This window comes from Ochotona curzoniae, unplaced genomic scaffold (genome assembly GCF_017591425.1).
Source record: "Ochotona curzoniae isolate NIBS_2020 unplaced genomic scaffold, NIBS_Ocur_1.0 contig_2688, whole genome shotgun sequence".
NCBI classification, from domain to species: Eukaryota; Metazoa; Chordata; class Mammalia; order Lagomorpha; family Ochotonidae; genus Ochotona; species Ochotona curzoniae.
Window position 1 is genome coordinate 17,697,631 of NW_024465553.1, and position 15,065 is coordinate 17,712,695.

The 15,065-nt window shown below is 43.1% G+C and overlaps 1 protein-coding gene across 1 annotated transcript in view; it reads right to left on the minus strand.

Annotated features, from left to right (window-relative positions):
* Positions 1–15,065, minus strand: part of BBOF1 (basal body orientation factor 1) — a 31,233-nt gene that overhangs the window by 2,998 nt on the left and 13,170 nt on the right. The window contains exons 5-11 of the mRNA XM_040975296.1: positions 10,699–10,779; positions 9,880–9,950; positions 8,341–8,485; positions 7,174–7,667; positions 4,989–5,090; positions 1,594–1,668; positions 1,324–1,436 (exon numbers count right to left, since the gene is read on the minus strand). Coding sequence (XP_040831230.1) covers positions 1,328–1,436; positions 1,594–1,668; positions 4,989–5,090; positions 7,174–7,667; positions 8,341–8,485; positions 9,880–9,950; positions 10,699–10,779 — 1,077 coding nt within the window. The 3' untranslated portion in view covers positions 1,324–1,327. The remainder of the gene's footprint in view (positions 1–1,323; positions 1,437–1,593; positions 1,669–4,988; positions 5,091–7,173; positions 7,668–8,340; positions 8,486–9,879; positions 9,951–10,698; positions 10,780–15,065) is intronic.

Sequence of the window (15,065 nt, forward strand, 5' to 3'; positions counted from 1 at the left end):
ACCAATTCACTCAAAACTTTTTTTTTTTTTAAGATTTATTTTTATTATTTTTTCATTGGAAAGGCGGATATACAGAGAGGAGAGACAGAGAGGAAGATCTTCCGTCCGATGATTCACTCCCCAAGTGAGCGCAACGGGCCGATACTATGCCGATCCGAAGCCAGGAGCCTCTTCCGGGTCTCCCACGCGGGTGCAGGTTCCCAAAGCTTTGGGCCGTCCTCGACTGCCTTCCCAGGCCACAGGCAGGGAGCTGGAAGGGAAGCGGGGCTGCCGGGATTAGAACCGGTGCCCATATGGGATCCCGGGGGTGCAAGGCGAGGACCTTTAACCACTTGCGCCACCACACCCGGCCCCACTCAAAACTTTTAACTCTTGCTGCTCAGGATAATTTCATGGGTGGAAAAAAAATCAGTAGCTAGGTTCATGTTTGTAACAGTTTAAAATTTTTTTCGTGCTTTTTAAAAATCTAATGCAGCCTCATGTGAAATCTTTCAGATTTTACATTATACTGATTATGACTAACAGATTACAAATAAAAAACCCGTCAAGGACCCACCACAGTGGCCTGGAGGCTGAAGTCCTCACCTTGTGTGCTCCAGGATCCCATATGGGCACTGGGTCTGGTCCCAGCAGCCCCACTTCCCATCCAGCTCCCTGCTTGTGACCTGGGAAAGCAATAGAGGATAGCCCAAAGCTTTGGGACCCTTCACCTGTGTGGGAGACCTGGAGGAGCTCCTGGCTCCTGATTTTGGATTGGTGTAGATCTGGCCATTCTGGTCACTTGGGTGGGGGAGGTCATCAGATAGAAGATCTTCTTGTCTCTCCTCCTCTCTCTCTCTCTCTCTATATATATATATCTGACTTTGCAAGAGTAATAAATAAATCTTTTTTTAAACAAAGCCCTCAGGAGAAACAATATGCCTTTTTGTTGATGACATCATACTTTGTTCTAAAGCTTTTGTCTCCCAGGCTGTAGTAATTCAGACTTCACACCTGAGTCCAAAGCCAGGAGTCACAGGATGATTATGTTTATTCTTTTATAAAAGATAATACACATTTGTGTTAGACTGCTTCTGTCACAAGGCAACCTATAGGTTTTTCATAGTGAAAGAGCACAAATTCGCATTTGCATTATATATATGTTCTACTTAGAGTGTAGATGATGTTAGAAGATCCGTGAGCTCACTGCAGTGTTGATTATTACTTATTCCACTGCTCCCTGAGAACTTCTGGACAGTAGAAAAGAACTGTGGGTCAGCAAGCAGCTCCTAGGGCACAGTTAGCAGTCACGGGTATTGTTGCATTAAATTACCGACTCCTTACTGTGTTACTCTTGCGATCCTTGTGGGATACTGGGTAACATCATTTCACCAGAGCAGTCTGATATTGGAACTTGCTGAGTGATGAAGGTTTGGTCTTGAGGCTTACTTTCATCCCTGTGATAATAAAATAACAGATTTGTTAACAACTGTCTACACACAGAACATGGTTCAGAACAACAGTTTACTGTCCTTCACTCTAGCACATTTAATGCCCGTAAGAACCATCGAGTTCGGGAGCTCGCCTGCCATGCCAGGACAGGAGAGGACTTACCCAAATTCCTTTGAGTCTTCACTGTCAGAAGCCACATACTCTGGAACAGGAGGCCTGGAACTCTGGCTGTATTTCCTATGTTGGGTAAATAAAAGTCAGTAGACACAATAAGGCCTGCTCTCCTCACGCCCTTGCATTTCAACTACAATACAATTTTAATATTCAAACATACTTAATTATTTGAAAGGCAGAGGGCAGACACATATTTCACTTCTCAGAGATCCACAAGGGGCCAGGCTGCAGCCAGGAGCCCAGAATTCATTCTGGGATTCCCATGTCAGGGGCAGGAACCCAATTACTTGAGCCACTGCCAGCTGCCTCCTACAGTTTGTATTAGCAGCAGGCTGAAACTGGGAGAACGTGGACCCAAATACTGGTGGTCCAATATGGACAGGGAACATAAAGTCAGGAGTCAGGAACTCTACTCCCATGTGGGTGAGAAAAGGGCCCAAGTATTTGAGCCATCGTCTGCCACCTCCTAGGTATGATTAGTATGAAGCTGGCTCTAAAACAGAAGTAGGTCTTGATCCTGGGTATTACAAGAAGCAGACGTCCCAAGGTGCAGTCCATACCACTGTACCACAATACCTACCCTTCAGCTATCATTTCAAATGTTCTAATGTGTCACTTGAATTGGCCTCACATTTTCAAAATAAGCTCTAAACACACAGAGATGCAGTATAATGCTAACTAAATTAACTAATATAGTTTCAAAGTTGAAATTTGGGGCCCAGTGCTGTAGCCTTGTGGCTAAAATCCTCACTTGAAATGCTGCAAGTAAATATGTAAAGTAATTGGGATCCTATATGGGTACTACCAGTTCATGTCCCAGCTGCTCCAACTCCCTTCCAGCTCCCTGCATGTAGCTTTGGAAAGCAGTAGAGGATGGACCAAAGCCGTGGGACCCTGCACCCTTGTGGGAGACCTGGCAGAAGTTCCTGGCTCCTGGCTTCAGATCAGATCAGCTCTGGCCATTGTGGCCACTTGGGAAGTAAACCAATAGATGGAAGATCTTTGTCTCTCCTTCACTCTGTGAATCGGCCTTTCCAATAAATATATATATTTTTAAAAAGTTGAAATTTGTTGAACTGAAGAAATACAAATTTTTCACAGTGATTATCATGATAATACTCAAGAGCTATTAATGATGAAGGGCAGGGCTGAACTGGAATACTGACCAAAAACACCCAGAAAAGCCTCTTTCCCACAAAAAGAACCTCATACCACAGAATGGTTACCCAATGGAGACAGACCCAAGTCTGAATGTTTAGAAACAGAACAGAAGCTTGTTGGTAATGAAATATTTTTTTTAATTAAGATTTATTTATTTTTATTGGAAAGTCAGATATACAGAGAGGAGGAGTAACAGAGAAGACCTTTCATCTAATAATTCACTCCGCAAGGGGCTGCAATGGCCAGAGCTGAGCTAATCCAAAAGCAAGAGCCCAGAGCCTCTTCCAGGTTTCTCACGCGGGTACAGGGTCTCAAGTTTTTGGGCCTTCTTCGACTGCTTTCCTATGCTACAAGAAGGGAGCAGGATGGGAGCTGGTCAGCCAGAACACAAACCGGCAACCATATGGGATCCCGGCACGTGCAAGGTGAGGACTTTATCCACTGGATTACTGCACTGGGCCCTCAAATTAGATTTCACTACTGGGGACCAGTTCATGTCCCAGCTGCTCTACTTCTCATCCAGCTCCCTGTTTGTGGCCTGGGAAAGGAGTGGAGGACGTCCCAAGGCCTTGGGACCCTGCACCCGCATGGGAGACCCAGAAGAGGCTCGAAGCCCTTGTCTCCTGGCTTCAGATCAGCTCAGTTATAGCTGTTGCAGCTGCTTGGGGAGTGAATCATCGGATGGAAGATCTTCCTGTCTGTCTTTGATCCTCTCTGTATATCTGACTTTCCAATATAAATAAAAATTTAATTAATTAGTTAATTAATAAACCAGCCATTTCTTTTTTTTTTTTTTCTCTCTTTCTGTTGCAGACAGAGAAGTTTATTTGCGAAGGGACCAAGTCAGCAGGGAAGGGCAAGGGAAAGCACCCCAGAGAGAAAGCCAGGAGGTGAGGTGCCTTTTGGAAGGAGAGGGCCATTTCGAAGTAGCTCTTCAAACCTTTTTTCTTTTTTTAAACTGAATCAGTTCATCTCTTTTTCCTTTTAGTTTGTATTTGTTAGTTCTCCTGTCTCCAAATTGTGATTATTCATAAAGGTTCCTAGCTCAGCAATCTACTTTTCTACCTCTATCTACTCTCCTAGACTCAGCTTTCAATTTTTACTAAATTTGAAAACCCCTCCCCAAATTCCAGTTTCTATTTACAAATGCCTTCAAGCTATCTTTCATTTCAATGCCATCATCTCTAGTTCAACACTGAAAACGCCACTTCTTCCTTGAAAATGTTTTCCTCCTCTCTTTGGTCCTATTCAGCTTTTACAAATCTGCTCAAGTTTTTACTTTCTTAGAAATCACCTGCACACTTTTGATTAGGTCAGATCCCTCTATCTAGGATTTCCCATAGCTAGCTCCTCTGAGCCTCCGTCACAGCTGCACTTTTAAATTGATTTGTGTAATGATTTGGACAATGTTTTCCCTCATCTGGATAATAAACTCCTTGAGATTAGACCAGCTGTCTTTATTTCATCAACACTAAATCCTAAATAGGAGGTACTCAGTGTGTATGTTAGATGAATTCATCAAAGGACTAAATAAAATTTAAATCCTTCAATCTGGCTCTCCAAATTTTCATTTATCTCTCATACCACCATTCATTTTGAGTTATAAGATTTAGACATTTACTTTTTTTTTTTAAACCAAATCCTGATTCCTCCCTAGCAGGTCTCAGTATCTTCCCTAACTTCCTGACAGTCTCCACTCCTCCCAAAGCCCTCCCCGCCGCACGCCCGGAGTACTGTGGCGCAGTGTCGCCTGTGCTGTTCCGGTCCTTCCAGCTCACCACACACGTCAGTGTTCTGTCAGTGTACAAAGGGAATTACATGGACTATCTGAGGATTTCTGTTTTCCTTGTCAGACACCTTTCTTGTATTAGAAATCCTCCTCGTAACCACCTTGAGAACCGTTTCCTTATCTTTGCGAACCAAGAAAATTCTGAGTCATCTGGCCTCTCTCCAGTTGCCTTCCAGCTAAATGTTGTAAGGAATTATTAGTAAGCATTAAATTAAACATCTGAGATTAATCTGTTTCCCCTGTAATTCCAATTGATCTACCATTTCTGTGTTCTGCGTCTGCACTCTATCTTAGGGAGTTGTAGTAGCTAAGCAGTAGGGTCCCTGTATTAGCTAGTCCTTTCTCATTCCTTTAATTCTATAAGTTCATTGTTCCAATGTGGTTTCTAGGGTTGATAACAACTCAGTATTTCATTGTAAAAACAGAGAGTTACCTAGGGGCAAAACCATTCATTTTTGCAAACAGCAACCTTAAGACTTTCTCCTTCTGCTCCCACGTCAAATCTCCAATATCCACATTTCCTTGAGTAATTGTCCTGAAGAATTTCAAAAAAAAAAAAAAAGGAAAATTACAAAGTAAGCTTCTTTCAAATATACATATATATACATATACATTTAATACATAAATACAAGAGAAATTCCACACCATAACTGATATTTTATAATAACTACAAGGCAAGGCCGCACGCAGCAGCCTAGTGGTTATAATGACTACAAGGCAGATTGTGCATTATTAAGCAAAAGTTGAAAAGATAATTAGATGGTAGCCAATTTAAAATGTTATTTAATGACCCAAAGCAACAACATGAAAAAATGAGTATGTAAATATTAAACTGTAGAAAATTATAATGTAATATTTGTACCAGAAATACGCACAAACAGAATAAGAAAAACAAATGCTTATTTGGTGAGATTATTGATAGATATTTTAACATTTCTTTTTTGAATTCAATCTTTTACTATGAAAACAGAGTCACAAAAAGTGAATCCAGACAGTTATCTGTACCTCATCTGGTCTCTTTTCTGACCTGCCGTTAAGGCTGCAGCTAAGCTTGCCAGGCAGGCCTTTGTCTACTCTCTGACTTCCCCAGCAGATGCATACTCTGCTTGCTAGTTCTAAAACTTAACATGTTGATACTGATGTTATATAATGTAAGAGACATTTTTATATTACAGGTTCATTGAGTGAGTTTATTTGAAAGCTTACATTTTGCCTTATGATTACCATATATTTACTTTTTTTTTCTTTTTACCATATATTTTAATTGTCTGTCCCCAGTCTGCCTCTTCACCAGACGGTGTAATATTTTAACCACTATTTCTGCCCTGCTGGTAAAAACAACAGAAGACTAACCTAAAAAATAAACGTGGGGGGAGGTATTACCAAACAGGAAAGGAAGAAGTGAAATGAATATTGGGATAAACAACTAGTAGACTGTAGCAGTTTCTAGTATATGGTTGCTAATGTTTTACTATATAGTTACCAGGTGGTAACTTGCCCAAGAACAAACACGTCTTACACCAAGCAAAATAAGTACAACGCAACTACACGCAGAATCATTTTAGTTAGCTTTCCCACATACATTAGATGAAAGCTGTGTGCATGGTAAGAACTCAGACTACTCATTTTTTTAAAAAGGAAATCATAGGAAAATTCCTGGTAACAAAAGTGATACTACAGACTTATGAACATGGCAAGAAGATAAATATATATAAATATATATATATATCCATATATATATATATATATATAGTATAGATATTTCTGAAGAAGAATCTTCTCTTTCAAAGACTAAGTCACAGAGGATATCCACCCACCCAACAGCTACATGACTCAAGAGAACCTATAAATGAGTTCCTTCAAAAATGATTTAAAGCTGAAGACACATTTGAAATGCTCTTAATAAGATGTTAAGTTCATACTAATAGTGAGTCTTTTGAAGTTAGGGCCTTTGAAAAATCTAAATTGCTTTGGAATATAAAACATTTTTCTAAATAATCTTCAGAATGCATAATAGTTAATTTTATAGGGGGGAAGGCCGCTTTAAAAGACAAAATTGGTAGCCAGAAACAAATCATTGTGCAGAGTCTGCAACCGTCTCACACATGCCCCTCTCTACCATGGTGGCAATGGCTCTCCAGGGGGAGTGTAAGCTAACACAGTGAGGGGCACTACTGCATGACTTCCATTCCTTGCACAGGATAGTAAGAGGAAAAAACATATAATACCTGAGAGAAAATATGCTTATCAAAAATATTTAACTTGAATCTGCTTAACTCTTCATAACTAATGTCCAGTTTCCAGGAGAAAAGAAAAACCAAAGATATTACAGTGACACCAACAGGACAAATAATCTAGTCTCTTTAACAAGCCTCTGACATGAGAAAACGAGGGTGAGGTCGGGGTGAAGGGGTCGGGGAGCGCCTGTCATACCAAGCCACACATGCTACTCTAAGCACAGGAGTTACAAAGTTGAGTAGGTCACTTCCTGTCCGCAGGTACTTTACTGAGAAACACAGTCTGTACTTTGACATTATCAAGCTCAACTGTTCAGAGTTCTCATTTTTCTAAAGAGCACAGAAATATTAGCGTAAAAGATAAGCAGGTATTGTTAGTACCATCTTTCAGCCTCCAAAAGATCCTGATTCACGCTATTGGTGCTGTGTTCTCTGCCATCAAACGTTCTGATTTTGGGATACTCGGTTCTTCCCGCACATGCATCTCTCATCTTTAAGTTGAAAGCAGCTTGTGCTATCTGCTTATAGTGCTGCCTGTTGAACAGGACCTGCTGCTTCACCTGGTGGAGAGCATCTAGTAAGAACCTCTCCACTTCTGTTCTTTCATCCAGTATGTTCTTGGCCAGCTTCTTCACGCGATTCATCTCCTTGTCCTTCATCTGAAGGACCTGCTGCAGCTTGTCCATTTCCACCCGGCCAGCTTGGTTCTCCACCATGGACTGCTGCTGCAGTTTTAAAACTTCAGTCTCAAACTCTCTGGTCATATAACTTAGAGCATTCTCCAAGCTCACCACCTTCTTCTGAAGAGTCTGAATCTGTGACCTCTGCTGGGTGAGCTGCATTATCTTTTCCTTAACCAACAGGTCATTGATCTCCTAAAAACAGAAAGAATAAACCCCTATGTGATAACATGATTTATGTCAGGTCTATTTCCCACAAATAACCTATTTCTGAATGACTCGGGGACTAATTATGAGCAAAACAGAGTGTGTATTCTAAAGCAGTATAGGGTAAGAGTTTTATTTATGCTTCTGATAGTTCTTTTTTTTTAAAAAAAGATTTATTTTATTTTTACTGGAAAGGCGGATATACAGAGAGGAGAGACAGAGAGGAAGATCTTCCGTCCGATGATTCACTCCCCAAGTGAGCACAACGGCTGATACTATGCCAATCCGAAGCCAGGAGCCTCTTCCAGGTCTCCCACGCAGGTGCAGGGTCCCAAAGCTTTGGGCCGTCCTCGACTGCTTTCCCGGGCCACAGGCAGGGAGCCAGATGGGAAGCGGGGCTGCCGGGATAGAACCGGCGCCCATATGGGATCCCGGGCGTGCAAGGCGAGGACCTTAACCACTGCGCCACTGCGCCACCGCGCCAGGCCCTCTGATAGTTCTTTATAAAGTGAATCTAATGTTTCTTGAAGTCACTCAGCTATGGAAAGTGTCATCCAGAGAGAAGAGAAATACTTGCACCGTGCTTATGCCTCATTATTATGCCCAATCCCTGGTATTCATCAGCTCAATCCTTTAAAAACATCGAAATGAGAACAAGAACCTTTTGATGTAAAAGGAAAGTATGATTCTCTTTCAGCTTCTGGGAATTTTTTTGTAGAGTATCAGCTTCCTTCTGGTGGTAGGCAAGAGCTTTCTGGAGATAAACATTCTCTTTAAAAACACTTCTTCCAGCATTATTCAGTTGCCTGAAATATAGAAATATAAGAGTTCAAAACATAGGCCTACATTTTTTTTTCAGATATTACCAACAAGCAAAGTGATTGTTGGGCCCAGCACAATAGCGTAATGGCTAAAGTCCTCGCCTGCCTTGCAACCGCCAAGATCCCATATGGGTGACAGTTTGCGTCCCACCTGCTCCACTTCCCTTCCAGTTCCTTGCTTGTGGCCTGGGAGGGCAGTAGAGGATGGCCCAAGACCTTGGTACCCTATACCCATGTGGGAGACCCAGAAGAAGCTCATGGCTCCTGATTTCAGATCGTCTCAGCGCCAGCCATTGTGACCTTTTGGGGAGTGAACCAGCAGATGGAAGATCTTTCTCTATCTCTCTCCTTCTCTCTGTAAACCTGACTTTCTAATAAAAATAAAACTTTTTGAAAAAAATGGGCCCAGCACAGTAGCCTAATGGTTGGGGATCTTGCCTTGCATGCTCAAGGATCCCATATGGCACTGGTTCATGTCCTGGTGGCCCCACTTCCCATCCAGCTCCCTGCCTGTGGCTTGGGAAAACAGTCAAGGGTGTTCCAAGACCTTGGGACCCTGCACCCACATGGGAGACCTGAAGGAGGCTCCTGGCTCCTGGCTCCTGGCTTCAGATCAGCTTGGCTCCAGCCGTTGTGGCCACTTGGGGACTGAATCAGGGGACGGAGGATCTTCCTCTCTGTCTCTTCTCTCTGTTTATTTGATTTTCCTAAATAAATAAATATTTTTTAAAAAGTGATTGCTTTACCCTCAATATTAGCAATCACCAGTCACTGAATTATTGGTGGATACTTGTAAGTTTTAAAGGCAGAGTTACAGACACAGAGAGATCTTGCACCTCCTGGTTCAATCCCCAAATGGCCATCTTGGCCAGGGCTGAGCCACGCTGAACCCAGGAGCTAGGAGCTTCCTCTGACTCTCCTGTATGGACGCAGGAGACCAAGCAGTTGGGCCATCCTCTCCTGACTCCCCAGGTGCATTCAAAGGGAGCCGGATGGGAAATTGAACAGCCAGGACTTGAACTAGTGTCCATATGGAATTAAGACTGGTGTAGGCAGTGGCTTTAACCATTAAGCCATAATGCCATCCTTGGGAGTCCATTTATTAACACAGCAGTTTATGATATCTTCACTAATATACCTTTGACAACCCTACAAAATTGCTATTATTAACCCTATTTTTAGATGACAAAATTTAATTTCAAAGTAAGGTAAAAGAATAACAATGACTTTAGGTCCAGTTCTTTCCCACCATATCACACATTGCTGCAGAAATGGTAGAGGAAGAAATAGTAAGGGAAAGCAGACCAGATCATCTGAACAAAGCAAGCCAAGGGAGAAGACAGTCCAGATGTTATCAGCAAAGGGCAGCAGTCTCTTACACGATAGCTTCATGGTGGGCTCGCTCTGCCAACATTATTACCTTCTTCTCAGCTTCTTGTTCTAGCCGGTGCTAAAAAAGAAAACAGGCTATTTAAATACATAGTTATATTTCTTTTAAGATTTATTTATTTATTTTAATTGGAAAGGCAGGTATACAGAGAGGAGGAGCAACAGAGAGGAAGATCTTCCCACAGTGACTTCCGTAATCTCATCTCTCCTATGTAATAGGCATATGGTGCCTTAATCCCTCCAGGGGAGTAACAAGCTGAGGAAGTTGTATTCTGAAGCCTTTGTAACATGATAATCCCTTTTAGAGACTTTAGGAATTGGAGTGGGGATTTGGCATAGCAGTTAGGATGCTACTTGGGACACCTGCCCCTCCCAAACTAGAGTGCCTGGGTTCAAGTTCAGACTCTGTTCCAATTCCTATGTACTGCTAACACACATCCAGGGAGGCAACAGGAGATGGTCCAAGCACTTGGGTCCTTGCCCAGTAAAAGAGTGCGTTTCAGCTCCTGGCTCTGGCCTAGCCCATCCTAGCTGCTGCAGGTATTTGAAGAGTGAATCAGAAGATGGAAGATCTCATCTCTCTGTCTGCCTTTCAAATAAATCAAATTTCAAAAATCTCTCAATGGAAAGAGGAAAAATGTAAGACCCTGAAATTTCTGGAATAGCCCCTCTCCATTATTACCCAGCTATGACTCTATTACAGTCCTTTAATAAGGTACTAATTGGAAGGGTGATGCTTATCAGAATGTATATACACTTAAGTTATTCTCAAAAACAAAACATTTCTAACCAGCACACATTATCTGTACCTTTTCTTCAAAAAATCTGCTTTCCAGTCTTCTAAGAGTCTCCTGATGCTTACGTTCCGTGTTCCTTAAACTCTCCTTCAGCTAAAATTAAAACAAAAAGTGGTCAGTAGGAAATGGGCTTCATTGGGACCTCTTGCGAGAAAATTCTCACTAAAGCAACATCTTGCTATACATTACCTCTTAATCTTGAACATCCAGAAAAATGTGGCTTCCCTCCCTCTAATCACCGTGTTTCATTCATCCTTCCATAAATGTCTATGACCAATACTGAGATTTTAAAAAGCCTTTCATAAATAACAGCTTCCAGAACATAAGGACAAGTTCTCATTTTCCAAGTATCATCATTTCAAACACGTAGAATCACAGACTCACAACATTTTAGAGTTAGGAGGGGCCGGAGAAATCGGCTTATACAATCTTCCTTCATAATGTAAGGAAAATACTCCAAGAAACACATGTCACTAGTTCAAATCTCACAATACACTAGAGGCTGCCCTCTAATGGTCTCCATTTTAAGTTTCCATATTAAAAGATCTTCCTAAGGAGCTAAATAAACTCTTGACTTTATAAAACAATTCTCCCTAACATCAATTCAAAAACACTTTTTGGGCCTGGAACAGTAGCCTAGTGGTTAAAGTCCTCGCCTTGCACACGCCAGGATCCCATGTGGGTGCCAGTTCGTGTCCCAGAGGCCCCACTTCCCATTCAGCTCCCTTCCGGTGGCCTGGGAAGGCAGCTGAGGATGGCATAAAGCCTTGGGTCCCTGTACCCACATGGGAGACCCAGAAGAAGCTTCTGGCTCTGGATCAGCTCAGCTCTGGCCATTGAGGCCACTTGGGGAGTGAATCAGTGGATGGAAGATCTTTGTCTCTCCTCTCTGCATGTCTGACTTTCTAATAAAAATAAATCTTTAAAAAAAAAAAAACTACACAGACTGAAAGGCATATGTAATTGCTTTAGGTAAGAATTAATTTAAATCAATCCTCTGTAAGTCAATATTTTAATGGTTAAAAATAAAGTAGGGCCCCATCATGGCACAGTGCATTATGCCACCACCAGCAATGCTGGTTCCCACATGTGTACCAGTTCAAGCACTAGCTGCTCCACTTCCAATCCAGCTCCCTACGAATGTACCTAAACAGGAAGTGGAAGATGGGCCAAGTCCTTGGGTCGCTGCACCCATGTAGGACACCCAGCAGTTCTAGGACTCTGGCTTTAGTCTGGCCCAGCTCCAGCCCCAGCTATTTGTGGCCATGTGGGGAATGAACCAGTGAATGAAAGATGTCTCTCTCTTTCTGTAAATTTTTTTTAATGAGTAAAACTGAAACATGCAGACTTGCTGCACTATCCATGCTACAAAAAAAGCAAAGGATTTTCAGTAGACAGAACACAGAGCTGCCTCTCTGACCAACTGGTTGGCTCTGAGCCAGTCAGCTTTCTAAGCCTCAGATGTTCCGGTATATCAGGAGAGTAATATTTCTGTCTCAAAGGGTCAGGTAAGGGGTAAATAAATAATACATGTAAAGTGCTTATCATAGCAGCCATTTAATGTATAGGTTGCTATTATATCTAATATTATCCCCCATAACTAACAAATTTCTTTACTATATAACTGTAATCTCTACATTAAATTTCCTTTTTTATATAATCTCTTTTAGATGTTCTTTCTAGGTGATTTTTTTTTTCACAACTCAAAAAAATGGCTTCTTACATTGTGTTAAGACTTGCACAAATAATGTCAACATACAAGTTCATATCCTCCAGGGCCAGCACTGTGACTCAGCAAGTTAAGCAGCTGCTTGCGGCACCTAAGCCACATATGGGCACTGGTTAAGTACCAGCTCTTCCACTTTCCAGCTCCCTGCTAATGGCATGGGAAGGAAATGGAGGATGGTCCAAGACTTTAGTACCCTGCACCCACAAAAGAGAGATTAGAACAAACTCCAGGCTCCTGGCTTCAGATCAGCCCAGCTCTGGCTGTTGCAGCCATTTGGGTAGTGAACCAGCAAATGGATGATCTCTCTCACTCACCTCTCTTCTTCCTCTTACTTTGCCTTTTCATGTTGGAAAGTCACAAGAGCTAGAACTAAGGTGATCTGAAACCTGCAGCCAGGAACTTCTTCCGGGTCTCCCATGTGGGTACAGAGTCCCAAGGCATTGAGCCATCTCTGCTGCTTTCCCAGGCCATTAGCAGGAAGCTGGATAGATGTGGAGCAGCCAGGACACGAACCAGCACCTACATGGTATCTGAGTGCATGAAAGGCGAGGATTTAACCACTGAGCCATCACCTGGGCCCTGAATAACTTTTGATAATCTATTTAGTCTCTCTTTAATTTGTATAGTGAATTCTGCACACTCTCTACAATTGACATTTTAAATTTTTTAAAAAATTTATTTCTATTGGAAAGTCAGATATAGAGAGAGGAGGAGAGACAGTGAGAAAGATCTGTCCGATGATTCACTCCCCAGGTGAGTGCAACAACCAGTGCTGCACCGATCTGAAGCCGGAAATTCTTCCAGGTCTCCCACACCGGTGCAGAGTCCCAAGGCTTTGGGCTGTCCTCGACTGCTTTCCCAAGCCACAAGCAGGGAGCTGGATGGGAAGTGGAGCTACCGGGATTTGAACCGGCGCCCATGTGGGATCCCGGTGTGTTCAAGGCGAGGACTTTAGCTGCTAGGCCACGCCGCAAGTCCCTATAATTGACTTTCTTTCCTGACATTTCTTTCAACATTATATTCTCAGACCTTCACACCTGTCTTAATTCTTGCCCTCTTGGGATTCCATAAAATCACTGATTTTTTTTTTTTTACAGATCAATGTCTTTTGCATGTGAATTTTAAGTCTTTCCCCAACAGCTTCTTGTGGAAAGACTACAATCCATTTCACCATTAGGTGGCAATATGGTTCTTAAAAAAATAACAAAAATCTCACACTGGGGCTCACTATACAGAAGAGGACTATTTTGAGAATTCCTGTAAAATTAACTAGATTAATTTGTTGCATTTTCACATAAAACAAAAATTGACATGCCTTCAGCTATTTTAAGATGTCTAACAGAACAACATGTCTGAAATTGGTGAGTTCTGGGTCACCTCGGTGTAGGGTATGGGGTCTGCTAGGGAACTGGATGTGTCCTCCTGGGCCGTAGCTCCAGGCTTCTCCTGCTTAGCTACCAACTCTCTGGCTGGTCTGAAGATGCCATGGGTCAGCTGGGTGCTGGTTACAGCTCCTGCGGAAGTAATGTCTACACTTGGTGACCACGCAGTTCTGGAAGGCCTGGCAACAGCTGAAACACCTGCAGGGCACCTCCGCGTTCCCGGTCTTGTTCACTTCAGCGCAGGCGCTGTGGCGGCTCCTTGTCGAGTTTGCCCTCCATCTGCCACCTGTGCTTGCCGCAGAGGAACTTGCAGTTGTCCCCGGGAAGGCCGTCTCCTCACAGCCCTTACAGAGTGCACAAGATCTTACTCATGGTCCTAGGACCCTGTCTGGGGCCACACAGACTTCGGAGAACTGGGGATCCGTCGGTAGATCTTGTTGCACTCCTTGTCCGTGTCCAGCTCGCAGCCTGTCATTGCCTCCTCGTCCTTGGGCCCCCGCCTGCTTCGCCGAACGTGAACAAGTGAACTTGCACACCACTTCGAAGATCTCGGGCTCCTGTCCTTGCTCGTGTCCCCCCGCAGCTTGGGTACTGCCACACTCTTCAGTATCATCAGGTTGGGAAGGGGCCGTCCACCTCTTCTGCACCCGGACCACCAAGGGGCTCCTGCGCGGCACACGTGGTGTTCCTGCCGGCGGCAGCCCCTTTCCACCAAGCTTCTTGGACAGGAAGAAGCACACCTGCTCAGCACTCTGTCCTACAGAAGGCTGCTCTGCTGTCTTATTACCCTGAGCTCCTAACTGGCTGCAGTGTTCCTGGTAACGGTTAGCTCATGGCATCTCGGCCAAGCAGTGCCCCCTGGAGGGAGCGCTCGGCCTATGGGAGAGCCGCTGGACAAGCACCAGGAGTCCCAGGACCTCCTGTGAGACTACTAGAAAGCCTCACCACTTGATAAAAATTATGGAATGTTGCTATGTCCCTCTTAGTTCTTTTTTGTATTTTCTTGTGTGTATATGTGTGTTCTATTTCACATTTTAATTGACACAAAGGACAATATGGTTCATGCCTCAAAGAATTTGCAATCTAGTAGAAATACGACAAATGTGAGTGACAGCCTGGGGAGAGCATGCATTTGAGCTGAGCCTTTGAGCAGCTGGTAAAATTTTAATGGACAAAGATCAGGGATACAACGGGGAGGGGGGATTAAATGATAATATTACTATGTGGGTGGAAGGTCTTAACTTTCACACCAAAGTGCCTGACAGTAA